This window comes from Clupea harengus, chromosome 12, assembly GCF_900700415.2.
Source record: "Clupea harengus chromosome 12, Ch_v2.0.2, whole genome shotgun sequence".
In the NCBI taxonomy this organism is placed as follows: domain Eukaryota; kingdom Metazoa; phylum Chordata; class Actinopteri; order Clupeiformes; family Clupeidae; genus Clupea; species Clupea harengus.
The window spans coordinates 26,174,973-26,191,970 of NC_045163.1; the positions used below are offsets into that span (position 1 = coordinate 26,174,973).

At 45.0% G+C, this 16,998-nt stretch overlaps 2 protein-coding genes across 6 annotated transcripts in view; one reads left to right on the forward strand and one right to left on the reverse strand.

Annotated features, from left to right (window-relative positions):
- Nucleotides 1-2,107, reverse strand: part of mrrf (mitochondrial ribosome recycling factor) — a 12,720-nt gene extending 10,613 nt beyond the window's left edge. Inside the window, exon 1 of the mRNA XM_012821195.3 lies at nt 2,006-2,107. The gene's annotated coding sequence lies outside the window, so the exon portion shown is untranslated. The remainder of the gene's footprint in view (nt 1-2,005) is intronic.
- Nucleotides 1,155-16,958, forward strand: rbm18 (RNA binding motif protein 18). 5 transcript variants are annotated; one of them, XM_031578190.2, is made up of 7 exons: nt 2,111-2,321; nt 3,213-3,326; nt 10,529-10,655; nt 11,217-11,303; nt 13,643-13,734; nt 15,719-15,905; nt 15,938-16,958. In XM_031578190.2, exons 2-6 carry the CDS (start codon nt 3,220-3,222, stop codon nt 15,879-15,881), a joined length of 576 nt encoding a protein of 191 aa, XP_031434050.1. In that variant the 5' UTR covers nt 2,111-2,321; nt 3,213-3,219; the 3' UTR covers nt 15,882-15,905; nt 15,938-16,958. The 5 variants fall into 5 exon arrangements, with proteins under 5 accessions (XP_031434051.1, XP_031434050.1, XP_031434049.1 ...); XM_031578191.2 differs by lacking the exon at nt 2,111-2,321 and adding an exon at nt 1,155-1,499 and having other exon boundaries at nt 15,719-16,958; XM_031578189.2 differs by having other exon boundaries at nt 15,719-16,958.
- Nucleotides 16,959-16,998: the final 40 nt, after the last annotated feature.

The window sequence follows — 16,998 nt, forward strand, 5'->3', positions numbered from 1 at the left end:
ACTTCACTATGCAGTACAGTTTTATCCGCCATTTGGCAGATGGTTCATTTTAAGGTATGGACATACGTTAGACTATGCCATGATTGGAAAGAGATTTAAAATCGGTCAGTAGGCCAGACTCCCCATCAGCTTTTACAATGTCCCTTATCAAACAACGATAAATTAAAAGAAGGAATGTAATAACCCATCAGAAGTAAATATTCCACTAAATCTGAATATGATGATTACAATAGTGCCCCATCATATGGGCCTACACTGAGAGTGTTCTATAAAACATCAGAACTGAGATTAAACTGAGGCGATGAAAATCTGGCCAGCAGAGGGAGCTACTCATATGAGCAGAGCAGCATTTCCACACAGAATAAGAACAGGCAAAGTACCTGTAGAATACACTGCTGCTAAAGATGTTATAAAAAATCTAATTTAAAAAAAAGAAGCACACTGTTTTATTCTCCATCGCATGCCCCCAAACTGATCATGTCATAACATACATTTAACCTTAAATCTGATATTGAACCTGTTTACACAACATGCTCACTTCCTCTGAATCTTGCCAAATTACATGAACAACTAGACTACATTCCTATTCAATAGAAAAAAGTATCTATATATCTATACTGACACAGTACACACACATCTTGTAGAGGCAGGCACTTCTGTCAATCTTTTTTTTTCTCTCTGTGTGTTGAATGTAGGTACTGCGTAAATGTGTAGATACTGCTTGTTCAGGTGCTCTACAATTATACACATACCACCCCAATGATTAACTGCAGGCTTAAGTATTCTATGTCTATGTAATTGTTTTAAGACTTCTATGGTGTGGCTCTACAGGTGCATCAGAACAGGTTTTACCCTGCTGTCTCTAGAAGCCCGTTTATATATCTGGGTGGGGGGTATCAACTTAGTCAAAATATGACCTTGTTTTGTGTTTTCAGGGAGAGAGAGAATGAAAGCAATCCAACCACCTGTATTTTTGCAGGCACTAATCTAGAGAGTGGTGTTTCAACTCCTTGAACCACAGAGAACAGAAGTGCCTTCTTTTTACTTCAACAAAATGAAAACTGATATTTATCTCTAGATGATGCAGGTTTAGTGACAAGTGAAATGTTGTGGTTAAAGGGGTTTAAAGTAGTATGACTCCTCTTGTCTTCCGAGGGAGATAAATACTATAGGTTGTCTCACGGGTAGGGGGGCAGGCAGATGATAACGTTTTTGAGAGGGGAGGCAAATCAAAAAAAGTCTGAAAAAATAAATCCTTCCACAGGTGGTCTATGGCGATACTGTATCTGCGTTTTCGATTCTGTCATGTAGTGAATGAGGCCAGCTGCTGCGCCCACATTGTGCGGCGGCCTCGTGAAACCGCGTTGTTTGCAGTTCAAAGCGTAAAAATCCTTATCAGAAAAGACTAGGAAACATTGTGTGATATATCGCAGTCTGTCATCAATTCTCAATAGGCCAGTTTGGTCTAAGTATGGTGGTGGGCCCCCATGCATTAGACGGTGAGTGCCAGATCTCTTTGGTTTGCAAGGGGTCTTTTTGAAGCCAACACATTTAAACAGCAGTGACGGTAACATACAGGTACATTTAAAATGTTGCATTTATATTTGCTATGCATCGTACACAACACTGCAGACGGGAACATAACGTTACACACATTACAGAAGCAACGATCACAGTGAATTAACTTTAGAATGTACAACTATGTAGATAAGACGATTGCACCCAGAACTACATTTTAACAAAACAGGTGAACTTTCTGTCAAATGTCTTTGCCGCATAGCTCCACAAACAACATTAACCGAATGCTAAAGACACCTAGCCTGTCATGCCATCAGAAATGAAGGTCGGGCTACAACCTGACTAGTTAGCTAACAGCTAACGTCAGGGAACAGCTCATCAAACGAAAACATGATAGAAGAGCCGCATTTTGTTCGCGAGTAAAGGCATGTCGTGCCACTGAAGCAGTCAAGTATGGCATTACAACAACATTATTCATAATACTTACTTAACTAGCTACCGTTGCAAAATCAGTTCAAGACCATGTTGCAAAAACTCGGTTTGAATAACAACGTCATCTTCAGCCGACGGTCTTTTTTGACTACGTCATTTACACATGAGGAAAACGACATCCGTTAGCGTCTTTGTTGATGTGCTTGCTATGCTAAAATAGTTGATAAAGATAGCACCTGGAAACAAGTAAAATATTTTTTTGGCTAGTTATTTTGAATACCGTAATTATGTGTTAACTACACAGTAGTCTTTCTAATCAGTCGGGTTGTCGCTGTTTGTTTTTCATCGGTAAACGACGTCCCACCAGGCTGGTGAGTATTTGCTTTCATCAAACAAGCTAGCTAATAATGTTAACACAATAACGTCAACAAACGTTAATCTAACGCTCCTTAACCAGCAGTAATATACTGATAACCTCAACACTAATCTGTCCAAGCACACCAACTAACGTTAGTTGTAGCAGAATAAATCCAAAGCAATACCAGCATCATACGTTAGCGAGCTAGAAACTCTTGAGGCAAGTAAACGTTGCCTGACAGTAACAAAGTCATTGTATAGCTAGTATAGACAGATTAACTATCTTAACGAGTAGGTGAGCCGGATGGGGGTGCATTCACTGCATTGCTAGTTCCTTGCATGCTGGCGTCGTTACAAAGTATACCAAACATAGAAATGATTATGGTTAGTAGTTGGTTGTCATACTATTTTGTCAACAGATCAGCAAGCATGGTAAAATAGTTTAAACAGTTTGGCTAGGTAAAGCAATGTATTACACTTTGAAAGTGGAATTAACTGTGCTGTTGATGGAGAAGTAAGGTATTTTTAAACCTTTACATCTTTAATTTAGGAGAATGTGTTAAGATTCCTGTATGTATGCTGTGAAGATGTTTCTTGAAGTTTTATCTAAGAAGACGTTCATGATGCAGGATTAAACAATGTTTGCATCAAAATCAAATAAAAACATCATAACTTGAATGGACTGTAGTGACATTGCCTGTGTAAGGACTATGTCAAGAGACCAAGATGAAATGCTAAGCCTCAATAGAACTTTTTAGGAGTTTGTGGCATAGTTTGCTAGTAGTAAAAAAAAAAAAATCCTGCCCACAGGGTACAGAGTTTTGGTGAGTTACATGAAAATGCCATAAGGTGGATGTAGAGTTAATTGTGCGACAGCATGATCTGGATTCTTCCTCTACCCCCAGGTGCCAGATGTCAGCAGCAGCGGACACCCTGGAGAATGCCTCCATCCTGTCGGACAGCGCGGCACATGAAGGACACCGTCTGTGGATTGGAAATATCGACCCCAAAATCACAGAGTAAGTCTTGTTTGTCACAGCTACACAGAGGTCGTCCCCCCCCCCCCCCCCCCCAAACAAGCTTGCGACCAGCGCTACCAGCCCCCTGCTGCTCCGTGGCAGTCAGGCGTGTGGACCTGCCCACATGATTGATGATGCATACGCGGTGCTCGCTGGAGAATGAGCAGACGACTAGAGGGCGTGTGAAAGAGAGGCACTCAGGCGTGGAGATCTGTTCTGCCGAATGCCTGCCGTCATTTCTCACTCACCTGGCCTGTTTACTCTGTCAACCTGTAACTGCAGTTGAAGAGGGGAGGGGATCTCTGTCTGTGTGTGTGTGTGTGTGTGTGTGTGTGTGTGTATGGGTATGGGTATGGGGGGGTTGGTAAAAAGAGAGAGAGAGAGAGAGAGAGAGAGAGAGAGAAATGGCACACGTTGATATTACCCTGTGTGGCTGGCGGTCCTCTGGAAAATGTACAGCTTGCCTGCACCGGCGTCTAGACAGGCGTTTCCTTCCCCTCTCTCTGCCTCTCTGTTTTTCTTTAAATAACCTGCTCGAACGAAAACAGCAGTGAATGCCCACAGGCTTGTGATTGGGAAGATTAATTAGTTCTTACGCTGGGAGTGTTTGTTGTAGCCAGGCCCCTCTTCAGAACCCCCCCAGCCCTCCTCATGCCGAGTTCCACACAGCACAACCCCCCCTCCCCCCCACACACACACCCCCCAGCCGAGTTCCACACAGCACAAACCCCTCCAAACCCCCCCCACATACACACACACACACAGACACACAGACACCAGCCGAGTTCCACACAGCACAAACCCCACCAACCCCCCCCCCCCCCCCCCCCCTCACACACACACACACACACATCCAGCCGAGTTCCACACAGCAAAACCCCCCCCAACCCCCCCCCCCCCCCCCCCCTTAACACACACACACACACACACACACACACACACACACACACACACACACACACACACACACACACATCCAGCCGAGTTCCACACAGCAAAAACCCCACCAACCCCCCCACACACACACACACACACACACACACACACACAGCACACTAACTCTGGGTAATGAGGTCAGTGTTCACCTACAGGCGCCATTTTTTTTTGTTTTTCAAAGATTCCAATTAAGTGAATAATTGAGAGCTGGTAATTGCAGCGGCAAAATGCGGCAAAAATGAGGCAAAATGCTTTTGTAATTCCTCCAGTGGAGCACATGTAGGACTGGCCAGTGGGGAGATTGATGGCACAGGAGAGGAGAACGGGAAGGAGGTGAGAGTTAGTGCTGGCTTGTGAATTGACATCAATGGATCATTCGTTTCTCCAAGGAGCGGGCTAGCCGCTGGAACACCACAGCCCTGGGGGGGGTGGCTATCTTTAGATGTTTGAAAACCTGCAGATTGTATTTAAAACCTCTTGGGCTTGCTGGCTTGAGTGTGACTCAAAAGGGTTATACTCGGAAATTTAGTTTTATTCAATTCTTACAAAATAAAAGAGTTTTTCTCCACATGGATAAAATCATCCACCTTACAGATTAAGTTCTCTGTCTCCAGCTCTTTCATCAGTCTGGCCTATTCTGGGCATCCCCTCCCTCCCGTGCGTGATATCCCGGGCCGTTTCTCGGCATGTTTGTGCAATCGCTGCATTTCTGTCGTTGCATAGTGGAAAAGCTTGGCAGAGTGCACAGATACCTCCCAGATCGAGGGGCTGTTTGAGTCATCCTTCCAAGCCTATGACCTCCTATTCCCTGCTCCAAAGCTGCCTTTTAATGGACTGGGCTGTCTCCGTTTGCCTCCGAGTGAGTTTCAGCTCCGTTTCCAAACAGTGGTTTTCAAAAAAGGAAAGACTCTCTGTGCCAACGGCAATATTCTAACACTGTGCAGGTGTGAGCACCTGCTTCCAGGCATACCGAACCGCGTCAGTCAAGCTCTGGAAAGTTCACCTACCATCCCTGTAAGTGACATCATCGTATCCAGGTGCGCCATTGTGCGACATCCCTGAAGTCAAGGTCAATGCGTATTTCCAAGCTCTGTTTTTTTAAGTGATATATATATCTCTGTGTCCATCGACACGTAAGTGTGAACAGCTCGTTCTTTTTTTTCTCTTTTTTTCCCCCATTCATCTTGAACTTGCTGACACCCTAAGGGAGACTTACAACAATTCAATGATCCCTCTCCCATGGCAGAGTTCCCACAACCACACGCAGACACACACACACACACACACACACACACACACACACACACACAGAGAGAGACACACAGACGCACACATACAGACACACAGACACGCACGCACTCACTACGGCCTGTCGTGGCCCAGCCCAGCCCAGCCCCGCCCAGATCATATGAAATACGGGGAGAGGGTGCTGCTGTCGTAATAACAGCCTGACACGTTGACCTGTCCAGGGCCCGCTGGGGGCCATTCTGGGCCGGTGATGGATCTAGCATGTGCCGGCAGGTTGTTTGTGCTCACGCTGGGTCGGAGTCACAACACGGCATTGTCTGTGCAGAGCGAGCCCAGGAGGGGGTGGGGGGGTCGGGGGGGTCGGGCAGGGTGGGAGGACACGTCCGGGGGAAAAGGTAGTGCTAGAAGGAAAGAGCGAAGACGTTTTTGGACGGCTGCCCTTGCTGACCCGTCTTGTTCGTGTCATTGCTGCGCACGGCGTTGGCCAGAGAGCAGCAAGACACTTAGAATTGGCCCAGAATCTCCGTTGGGCGTAGTTTCAGCGAGTTAACGCCACCAGAGTTTAAAACTAATACCTGCTGAAAAACCTGACTTGCATAGGATCTGCAGGTGGGCTGGTGGCCATGGTACCTATTTGACCCCTGAGAGATCTTTTTTCTTGGCTCCTTCAGACTTCACCCTATTCACACCCAGAAATCTAAATAGATCATTCTTCCCTCGTTTTCAGACCACCCCCTCTTCCTTCTCCACCTCCACCTCCTCCTCCTCCTCCTCCTCCTGCCTTTTGGCGCTTTTTATGGTCCCCTGGAGAAGTGCATTGTGGGGTCTGTTAAAAGCCAGAAGTTGTCCTCTCTCGGTATCAGGCACTATCAATTCCTCAATCTGCTGCAGTTTCAGGAAGACCCCACAGCCTGGGCCCGGAGCAAGGGTGGAGGCTGGGCCCGGAGCAAGGGTGGAGGCTGGGAAAGTGAGAGCTGCTCCTGCGCTCCGAGACTCCAGGGAGAGGAGGGGAAGGCATTAATACTGCCTCTGGAACCCCCAGTTCTAGCCGCGGGTCAAACCTTTCCCGAATTAAAAATAACCCCCAACCGGTACAAAACAATAAAGCAATGCCAGGCATCCCTGCAGCTTCTCTCTCTCGCTCTCTCTCTCTCTCACACACACACACACACACACACACACACACACACACACACACACACACACACACACACACACACACACACACACACACTCTTTAAGTATGGGTCACAAGTCACTGAGAAACAACCAGAAGGTGTCTCCCATTGTTTGCCCTTTGAGTTTTGAGGACCGTCAACTCCGTGCTTTGAGTCGCATGAATATTTGAATTTCCTTTTAATCACTTTGTAGAAGCTTTTGTCCAGTCACTTACCCCTTACTGGATATATTTAGTCTCTCTCGCTCTCTCTCTCTCTCTCTCTCTCTCTCAGGCTACTTATACTTACTTAGATATTCCATTCACATGAAACTTGAAAGCTTTGTCTTACCCTTATATCGACCCCATGGTAGAAGATGTCCGCCTACAGGTGAAGTGGTCAACCACCGACAGAAATAGGATGGATTGAGGGCACTGTGAGTTAACCCGGGGAGATGGAAGCTTGTTGTGCTCAGAACGTTGCCATGACTACATGCATTCACCCTTCTGCTTCTATTTCAGTCGTCTTGAAAGATATTTAATCAATGCCGTGACCCTGGTCCACAAGGAAGCACCAAAATGGTGATTGCAGAAGGTTACTTTAGAATTCAGTGGTTACACCTGCAGAACCCTAAATGTTACTCTCTAAGAAGCTGATAAAGGGCTTCACTCTCTGGGATTGTAAATATACAGTCTGACGTGATAATGTCTTAACCTAGTGTCATTTTTTTAATAGTAAAAGTGATCGCAAACCAGAATTCCATGGTGAGATCTGATCTGTACCCCCTTACAGGGTGTTGCCCCAGCCTTGGCACGAGAGCTGTGCTTGTGCACTCTTCACAAGAGCTGTGCTTGTGCACTTTTCTTGTACTGCAGCATTAGTTATGCTATATAGCAATATTTCAGATGGGTAAATTGCACAATTTTGAAATGCAAAGCAGATAACTTTCTACAGAGTATTCACATTTGTGAAGCCTCCTCAAATAGGCACTGCATTTCAGTATGATTTTTTTGGAGGTTTGTTCGTTAATTATCAGGCTTTTTTGAATCCTCCAGAAGTACAGAAGTCTAGGTGTGTGTATGCATGGAAACAAAACAACACTAGGTTGTAGACCAGAATCATTCACTAGGTAACAAAACATTTACATTGAACACTACTACAAAGTATTTCTTACGAAAATGTTCTGGACTTTTTCATCTTTTGAAATTTGTCGTGGATCTTTCAAGCTTAACATCACAGACGCATCTTGGCTTATTTCTCTGATGTTTTTCTGTGGCTGAGTGAGTTCATGTAACAAAGTATGACGCAAATCACTCGTTTCACTTGGGACTGTGAAATGGATGGCTTGCTGTTAATGCTGTTGCCTGATCTACTCAACTCCTTTAATGTCAAAACAGGATCATTTTCAGTACAAGGCAAGCGCTATTTTTCTTGGCATTATCGTCATCACATTGTACAGCAGTTTTGAAGATGAGTCGATGGCGGTGGAGCTGTGCTTGTTAATCTGCCCGTGCCAGGCTTGTGAGTTATTAGTGTGTGTGTGTGTGTGTGTGTGTGTGTGTGTGTGTGTGTGTGTGTGTGTGTGTGTGTGTGTGTGTGTGTGTGTGTGTGTGTGTGTGTGTGTGTGTGTGTGTGTGTGTGTGTGTGTGTGTGCGCCAGGCTCGTGAGTTATTAGTGCATTAGCGGCGTCGGAGCAGAGCTGTGATGGACAAGCAGGAGCAGGGCTTGGATGGCCGCTGGAGCGCGGAGAGGGCTGCGTCTTCCTACGCACCGACTGCATGCTAGGCTGCTTGCGAATGCCGTCCGTGGACACGGACCTTTGCAGCTTCACCCGCTGCTTCATGTTGTGGGGCCGTTCCCTTCCAAAGCGAATTGGACGAGACACGCAGAGTGAGCAAGCAAGCGAGTGAGAGGTGGTGCGTGTGAGAAGGGAGGAACAGAAACATTCTTTGCCATTGACCTCATCCCATTAAGTGCTGCAGATGCGAGAATCTCCTCTCAGTCGGATGAAAGACATGGCCGTTTGGAACGTCCTACAATACTATGAGGCTGTATTAAACAAATGGACAGCTCCCATTGAATGCATTATGGAGACTGATTCAGGTTTCAGGATTCCTGACAGGCTGTTTGTAGTGTGAGCCTAACCACAGCAGAAGAACCTCATAGGACGCTTATAGTTGTGTTCAGTTTAGGTCTGTGCTGTTTGTGCAGATTCAGTTTGATATAATATAATAAAATAATTTAATTTGTGCAAAAGTTCAGTTTTAGAAACTTGGTAGAATAGCTGTCTAATGACTGAAATGGCACTGATCAGGGCATGGCCACATGCATAGTGCAATCACTAGCAGGGAGCTTATGACTCAAAAGGCAAATAATTAGATTAACATTTGAAAAGGAAGACTGCCATTGCAATCAGGATTCAATGCATCATTTTGAGATGTGGGGGGGGGGGGGGGTTGGCGGGCTTCAGAATCCACCAGTCGTGTTTGCAAGATGCTTGCCACTAAGTACTAGATTAGATTCATTGTATTTTTATTTCAATGGAACATGCTTGTGAAAATGGCCAAAGCCTTACTGAAATTGTAGAACCGGGTCGTATAATTCCCTTTTTCAAAGTGGTCTTTAGAGTGCAGGGTGCAAGTGCATGGTTTAGCACAGCGTTCATCTTTGCACATGCATGTAAATGGTTGAAAAATTGTCATAATGATTGAATGTTCTTGTGGTGAAGCAAATGATAATTTTCCTTATCCCTGCCCAGACAGAAAAATGTCCCGTTTCTTTAGCAACATCACCACTCTCTCCGATGAAAGGTTAACTTCACGCGCCCACTTCTAAGAAGCGTAACTACTGTTTCGCGGTGCTGTGTCACTCCTGTACAGAGTCTCATAAATGCTCTCCTTTTCCCCTGATGCCTAAGCCCTTTGCAGCCCTGATGATTAAGCCCTGAATACTCACAGTCCTATAGTAGCCTTCCATAGTGCTTGCATTAGTTCATAGTTGAAGGAAAGTGTTTCACTGTGAAATTATACGATGTGTCTTTGATGCGTGGACACCTATCCAAACGCAAAGCTGTGAAAGAGACCCGAACAGTGCTCTCAGGCTACAGGCTACTACTGTGTGCTTGGGAAACGTCTGACCCACATACTCATACACAGGCACACACACACACACACACACACACACACACACACACACACACACAGACACACACTCATACACAGGCACACAGTTGTTCCAGACATGTTTATGAACATAGATCATCAAAAAAAAAAACCATTTCTAGTTTCCACAGCATTGACTGGTGGGTGAATGGCAGTGCACACGCGATTTCCCACGGCTCCTATTGGCTAGTGGTGGCTCTCGTTTGAACTGCGAGGCACTTATGCAGTTGTAAATGTTCTTTTCTTGAATTAAGCTCTGGGGGAAATTCTTGCTTCCTCTTTTTTATTTTCTCATTGTCCTTGTGCTGTATCCTCTGCATTGTGTGAATAAAAGATTTACTGCGTCTAAAAAGGTGTAAAGAGACCTGTCCCTCTAATTACCCTTCAGCTGACAGAACACCATGATAATGATATTATCAGACAATATGATCTCCAGGGAGCTCCCACTTGGTTTTCATATTTTGAAAGATTGTTTATGATCTCATTTCAGCTCGGATATAAATGACCACTTCCTTTCTCTGGCTACCAAGATGGCCCCCGTGTCTAAACGTGGAAATGAACATGGATTTCACACAACGCGAAAAAAACACGATTGTTTGAATATATGTGAAGAACGTTCCTCTGAGGAAAAGGAATTTGCTTTAAGACTTTAAGCGCACGGCTCTGTCCTGTCTAATGAGTGGTTGTTGTGTCCGTGCAGATACCACCTGGTGAAGCTTTTGGAGAAGTTTGGCAAAGTGAAACAGTTTGATTTCCTGTTCCACAAGTCAGGGCCTCTGGAGGGCCAACCCCGGGGGTACTGTTTTGTCAACTTTCACACAAAAGAGGTAAGGCATTACGTTATACATTTCCCTACAATTATCACTGCACTGCAGTATTTGCCAACAATTATCACTACAGCACAGTATTTGCCAACAATGATCTGTTGTTGGATGAGATTCTGTTCTTATCAGCGGGCCATTTGTTAAATTGATAAGATAAGTGTACATTGCAGATGAAACCAAAATAGGAGATAAGTTCAAGATAAGTTCAGGTCAAGCTTTGAATATTTCTTGAAGGTATGAAAGGAAATCGGGTGAACAGACTGGTACCAGATACTGTCTATATGTTGACAGGGATACTGCTGAAGAAGCACTGAAGGCGTCAGCATAGATGTTTACCAAAGGAGTTACTATTTACTGTTACTCGTACTATTACTATTAGTTACTAATGCCACATATGCGTCACGTGAGACTTAAATGTAGCCTATATACAGCATATCAGATACTCACATGCTTCCGAGCAGTGCTGTATGATGATGATGAGGATGATGATGGTGGTGGTGGTGGTGGAGGAGGCCTGAAGTGTTGAAGGGTGACCTGTGACCTGTGCATTCTCCCCTGCCTCAGGAGGCCGAGCGTGCCATCCAGTGTCTCAATGGGAAGCTGGCTCTCTCCAAGAAGCTCGTGGTGCGTTGGGCCCACGCACAGGTAAAGGTAAATATCACCAAACGGGACCAACCCTGTGCCAATCTATTTCACTTGGTGTCATTACCAACCCTGTGCCAATCTAATTCACTTAGTGTCATAACCAATCCTGTGCCAATGTATTCTGGTATTATTACCAATCCTATGCCAATGTAAAGTTCTTTAGTCTCAGAACACTTGTAAACAGGGACTTGTCCCTTTTGCATTTTTTCGGTACTTGTGTTATTGTGTGTGTGGGTGTGTGTAGTATATTGAAGGAGTTCCAGCTAAAAGCAATACGCAAGTCACTTTTCTGAGAGGCCATCTAATTGGCCTCTTATCATGTCTCATAATACTGAAGAGTTAACCGAAAGTTCATGTTTTGTTTTATTCAACACTGCTGTGAAAAAAGGAAGTACTTGTGACCTCATGCCTTTTGTTGGTTACTGGACAAATTGCTTTGCTTAATATTGAAACTTGAAACAGCCCTTGAAAGTATTGGAATTTTTATTCTCATATGTTTATTTTGGGTGGAATTTCCCCTAAACAGTAAGTCAAACCTCTTTCCACCTACCATCTACACCCCTCGCACCCCCCCCCCCCCCCGCCCCCCTACCTCAGTGTGAAGCTTTAGTGTATATGTGACGGAGGGGAGGGGAGGGGACTGAGCTGGCGTAGGACAGTAGCTGCAGGATGGTGCTCTTGCTTGGGAGGTGAGACTGCTGCGACCCTGGCCCCCTAACAATAGGCAGCTGCCGTTTGCGAGCGAGGAAATCCTGTATGGGGCCGACTCACGCCCTCTCCTCTGCGCCCTCTCTCTCTCCCTCGGAGGGGAAAGGGACAGCCTGCCCTCAGGTCAAGGTTAACAGTGCAGACTTGTTGACAACAACAAGCCGCAGACGAGCAGTGGGCCCACGCGCCGACGGTGACTGCGCACCTAGCGTCCGTAGCCAAGGCAGGCCGGTCCCGTTGCATGGGGTGTTCCCTTGCACAGTTATGAAGGGGGATCGTTTCACCCTCTTCTAAATGTTATGTAGCGTTTATTCCCATGTGTGTCGTTTTTTTTTTTTTTTTTTCCGCTGATAACAAAATCCAAACCTGAAACCAAGACTTCTAACTGCTGGTGCACTCTTGCATAACAGCCGAATGACACCGAGAACCAGAGTCTAGATCCTCTTGTTATTTATCCTTAAACAATTGTAGAGTGTCTTTCAGCACATGTTTAATTTTAAGACCAGAGGAACAGACCCCATTGTAAAGGAGACTATGAAATAACATGTGCTGTTCTCTAAACTCATTGCCACTGTAGATAGGGTTGAAAGAGTCTACAGAAAGGCTTGGGGAAACCTATGGTGTAAGGGTGGCTTTGCAATGGCAAGTGCATTGAGTGTCATTTTAAGCACCAGTTTAAAGGCCTTTCAGGGCACAGGGTGCAATCAGGCTGCTCCTCATACCAAAGCTATCCAGTGATGTTGAGATTGGCCTCCATTCTAGTGGAACTCCACACCAAACCTACACTTTCTGAGAGTGGGGAAACGTTTGCTTGTGTTGGGTACCGTGTGGTGTGAGTTGAGAGGGGAAACGTTAGTGTCTGTGTGAAATGCTTGTGTTGGGTACCGTGTGGTGTGAGTTGAGAGGGGAAACGTTGGTGTCTGTGTGAAATGCTTGTGTTGGGTACCGTGTGGTGTGAGTTGAGAGGGGAAACGTTAGTGTCTGTGTGAAATGCTTGTGTTGGGTACCGTGTGGTGTGAGTTGAGAGGGGAAACGTTAGTGTCTGTTCAAATGCTTGTGTTGGGTACCGTGTGGTGTGAGTTGAGAGGGGGCCCTGAGCCATCTCCCCTCAGGCACCTCTGAGCCGCAGAACTGAGTTGTTCCTTCTTCTGTTTCCCGCAGGTTCTCAGGACATGCTGGGGGTGTCACTGCCCTGTTGGGGGGACTGGAGCTGGAGCAGTGGGGGCAGTGAGGGCAGTTTTAGGAGAGGAAAGAACACACAGCCTGCGTTTATCGCGCTGTTCAGCCTTTTCTCACAGCGCCTCGATTCTGGCCGTGCGTCTGTAAGATAGCTGCACAAAAAAAAAAAAAAAAACAACCAACCAACCAACCAACCAAAAAAAAAAATGAAACACAAAGCTCCATTCCTCCCTCCTGGTGTCTGGACATTTTTACTGGTCAGCCATAGAGTTATGGGAGGAAGTTCAAGTTCATTCTTTTTTACAGTCGGCCTCTCGTGTGCCATGTGACCTTCAGGTTGTGCCTCACATGTGTTTGGGTTTCCCTTCTTTCTTCTTTTCTACTTTTTTTGTTTTGTTTGTTTTTTGTTTTGTTTGTTTGTTTGTTTGTTTGTTTGTTTGTATGGCCTTTGTTTTCAGAGGTTTGAGCCCTTCAGAGGAGATAAAAACCACCTGCCGGCGAGCCTGGAGCCATCGTGTAGTGTTCCTGAGGAGGTAGCCACCAACCTGAGGTGAGTCATTCCATGCATTCACACCAGCAATGATGGATCATGGCTGATCATTCCATGCATTTACACTAGCAATGATGATCATGGTGAACCCCATCAATGTGAACCCCAGCATATTTAAATGGTAGGGTTTAATTATTTTTTGCATATTTACAGTACTTTTTTATTTAAAACAAATATTTCACTGTGTGAGGGACCGAGGCAGTCACCCCACGTTATTGGGATGTTGGCGACTGGACATGGTGCAGGAGATGGTCGCTTTTTCATACAAAAATAAATATATTTATTTACACGGGGACTCTCTGGTTTCGACCCCAAAACATGTGCCCACAAAACAAACAAGCCTAAATCAAAATGCAAACAGTGCTCAAACTAGTCCAGCCACTAGGCCACCTGCTTGGCACATTTAGCGCCCAATACCGGACAACCGACAAGGCTGACAAATCTGACACCACATTGAAATGGGTAAAAGCTGTATTTAAGCGACTTTGATTTGGCCTAAAAAGAAGTAATTAGCTGAGGATATGGTGTCAGGCTCCATAAACCGCAGATGTGTTAACTGTGTATCTATCCTACAGTTTCTCAAGAGAGCATCAGCTTGTTAGTCAGATTAAAACTTGGAAAGGTGTCCAATTGAGCCTCTTTGTTTGACTGCCAAGAACAGTGGTATTGTCTGTAGTCATGCTCTTTTCTTGGCAGTGAGTCTGACTGTATGTTTGGAGTTGTGGTATCCAGAGCTCTGTAATATTGATATGGGGAAGCACATTTTGTGCCCAGAAGTGGTCTTACAATAATGCCCAGAAGTGGTCTTACTTCTTCACCAGAAGAGGCACTGGTCATCTGTGAACCTTTGAGTTGTTCGACTTTGGCACTGAATGTGGATTTAAGATGCTGGTAAAATAGCATTCTCACCTCGTGCCCAAAAGGACATGACGATAACATCCCATGGCCTTAGAATCAGTTCCAATATGAATCTCATCTGACTTGACTGGCTTATTATTATTTGTGCCATCACATGGTTACTGAAGGGATTGGGTCAGACCTCAAGTGTGTCCACCTGAGCGTTTAACCGCCGGATCTACCAGAGATTCATTAGACCAAATATGAGTGTCGCTAATGTATCCTATAACTTACTACTAACGAATTACTGCACACCGTCAGTCAGATCTGAATTCTGACGCTTTGGGCTTTACAGCACCGCAGGTACAGCACTTGAGGTGTTTGCAGGTACAGCACTTGAGGTGTTTGCAGGTACAGCACTTGAGGTGTTTGCAGGTATTGCACTTGAGGGGTTTGCAGGTATAGGACTTGAGGTGTTTGCAGGTATAGCACTTGAGGTGTTTGCAGGTATAGCACTTGAGGTGTTTGCAGGTATAGGACTTGAGGTGTTTGCAGGTACAGCACTTGAGGTGTTTGCAGGTATAGCACTTGAGGTGTTTGCAGGTATAGGACTTGAGGGGTTTGCAGGTATAGCACTTGAGGGGTTTGCAGGTACAGCACTTGAGGGGTTTGCAGGTATAGGACTTGAGGTGTTTGCAGGTATAGGACTTGAGGGGTTTGCAGGTACAGCACTTGAGGTGTTTGCAGGTATAGCACTTGAAGTGTTTGCAGGTATAGGACTTGAGGTGTTTGCAGGTATAGCACTTGAGGGGTTTGGCATAAGGTAGAGACGGGCTATCTGCTGTTAAAAAGAAACAAGCCTTTCAGGTGGTGATGATGCTGGTTCATGGTTTTGCTGTAATGAAAAATCGGGGAACAAAGTGGCCCCTTACAAACACTACCATGTGGCTCAGGAATGGATGACGTATTTAGGAAGATTGGGAAATCACACAGAACATAGGGATCGAAACACAAGAGGCTACTAGCTGCATTTCGGAACATTTGTATTGAACATTCTGTTTAAATTCGCTGTTGATCTCTACCATTTTGTTGTTCTTTATAAAATTGCGCCTGAACTTTGACACACTAAATGTGATCTTTTTTAAAGCTTGAATGCAAAGATCCGGGCCATCGAGGCCAAGCTTCAGATGATGGACGACAACCCAGACGAGGAGTACGCGGGACCCTCGCCATACCTCTACAACAAGCCTCAAGACACCAAGAAACGGCCCCAACCCTACAACAAACCACACCGCAAATTCAAGAGATGACCCTACACACACTCACACACAGATACACACACACACACACACACACACACACACACACACACACACACACACACACACACAGCTCTTCCCAACCTGCTACTGACAGGCTTACTTCCCCTTCACACACACTGAGACACACACACACACACACACACTGACACAGGACCACTGTATTCCACATGCTGAGATGTTTTCAACTCTGACAGTAGTCTACGTTGCCTGGGAGCTGAGCCGTTTTGAGCTGTTTTACATCCTGTGATCTTTAGAAGAGGAGGAGGCTGTGCTGTTTTACATCCTGTGATCTTAAGAAGAAGAGGAGGCTGTGCTGTGTATTCTTGTCCTGCTGCACATATGTGTGTTTAGAAAGGAGGTAGCATACATGTTTTCTTTTTTAACATCAAGGAGTTGGTTTGGGGTTTTTAATGATATGATTTGAAATGCATACATCTCTTGTAGCACTGTTGCTGAGGTTACTGGAGGGTGTTTTTGTAATGTATGACTCGTTTTTTAAGCAATAATTATGTTAAGCATACATATATAATATACACAAACAAGTAAATATATACATATTTTTCTCCAGAGCTGGTGCATAGCCCATCTTCCTTTAATGTTTGCCTTATGACCTAATACTATTACGTTTGAATTGTGATTTGGTAGCTCTACAGGAATTGCTTTAATTCGGTTGCTCAATTTGTTTCTGTGTATTTGAGGATATGGCGGACATTCAAGTATTAGCAAATGCTCTGCACGGTTTCTCCTGACAACTTACTTTATTTTCAAGGCACACTATAGTTTGGTTCTCCTATCCGGTTTTGAAATCGAAATACCTTTCATTAGTCAAAACTCACCTGCTGTAGTTAAGGGCTTAAACACAATCTAGTCCGTTTGCAGATTGTTTGAAGGCGTTGCCACTCCTCAGGATTAGCAACGCGTGCATACTACGATTTTGTTTTTGTATGTTTTTTTTTTTCTCTTCTGAAAAATTGTCACCTCCACTTTTTATAAGATCATTCATTGTTCGTTATGGCAAATGCCCTTATAATAATAAAAAAAGACTCTGTCAACCTCTTGTTTGTTTCCCCCCCTTCTCGTCGCATTTATTTAACTGGGAGGTGGC

Excerpts from the sequence above, each read along its gene's own strand:
- rbm18 (XM_031578191.2), top strand. The coding sequence starts at position 3,220 with ATGTCAGCAGCAGCGGACACCCTGGAGAATGCCTCCATCCTGTCGGAC. Across the intron at positions 3,327-10,528 it reads ATCGACCCCAAAATCACAGA|ATACCACCTGGTGAAGCTTT; the intron begins GTAAGTCTTGTT and ends GTGTCCGTGCAG. Across the intron at positions 10,656-11,216 it reads TCAACTTTCACACAAAAGAG|GAGGCCGAGCGTGCCATCCA; the intron begins GTAAGGCATTAC and ends CCCCTGCCTCAG.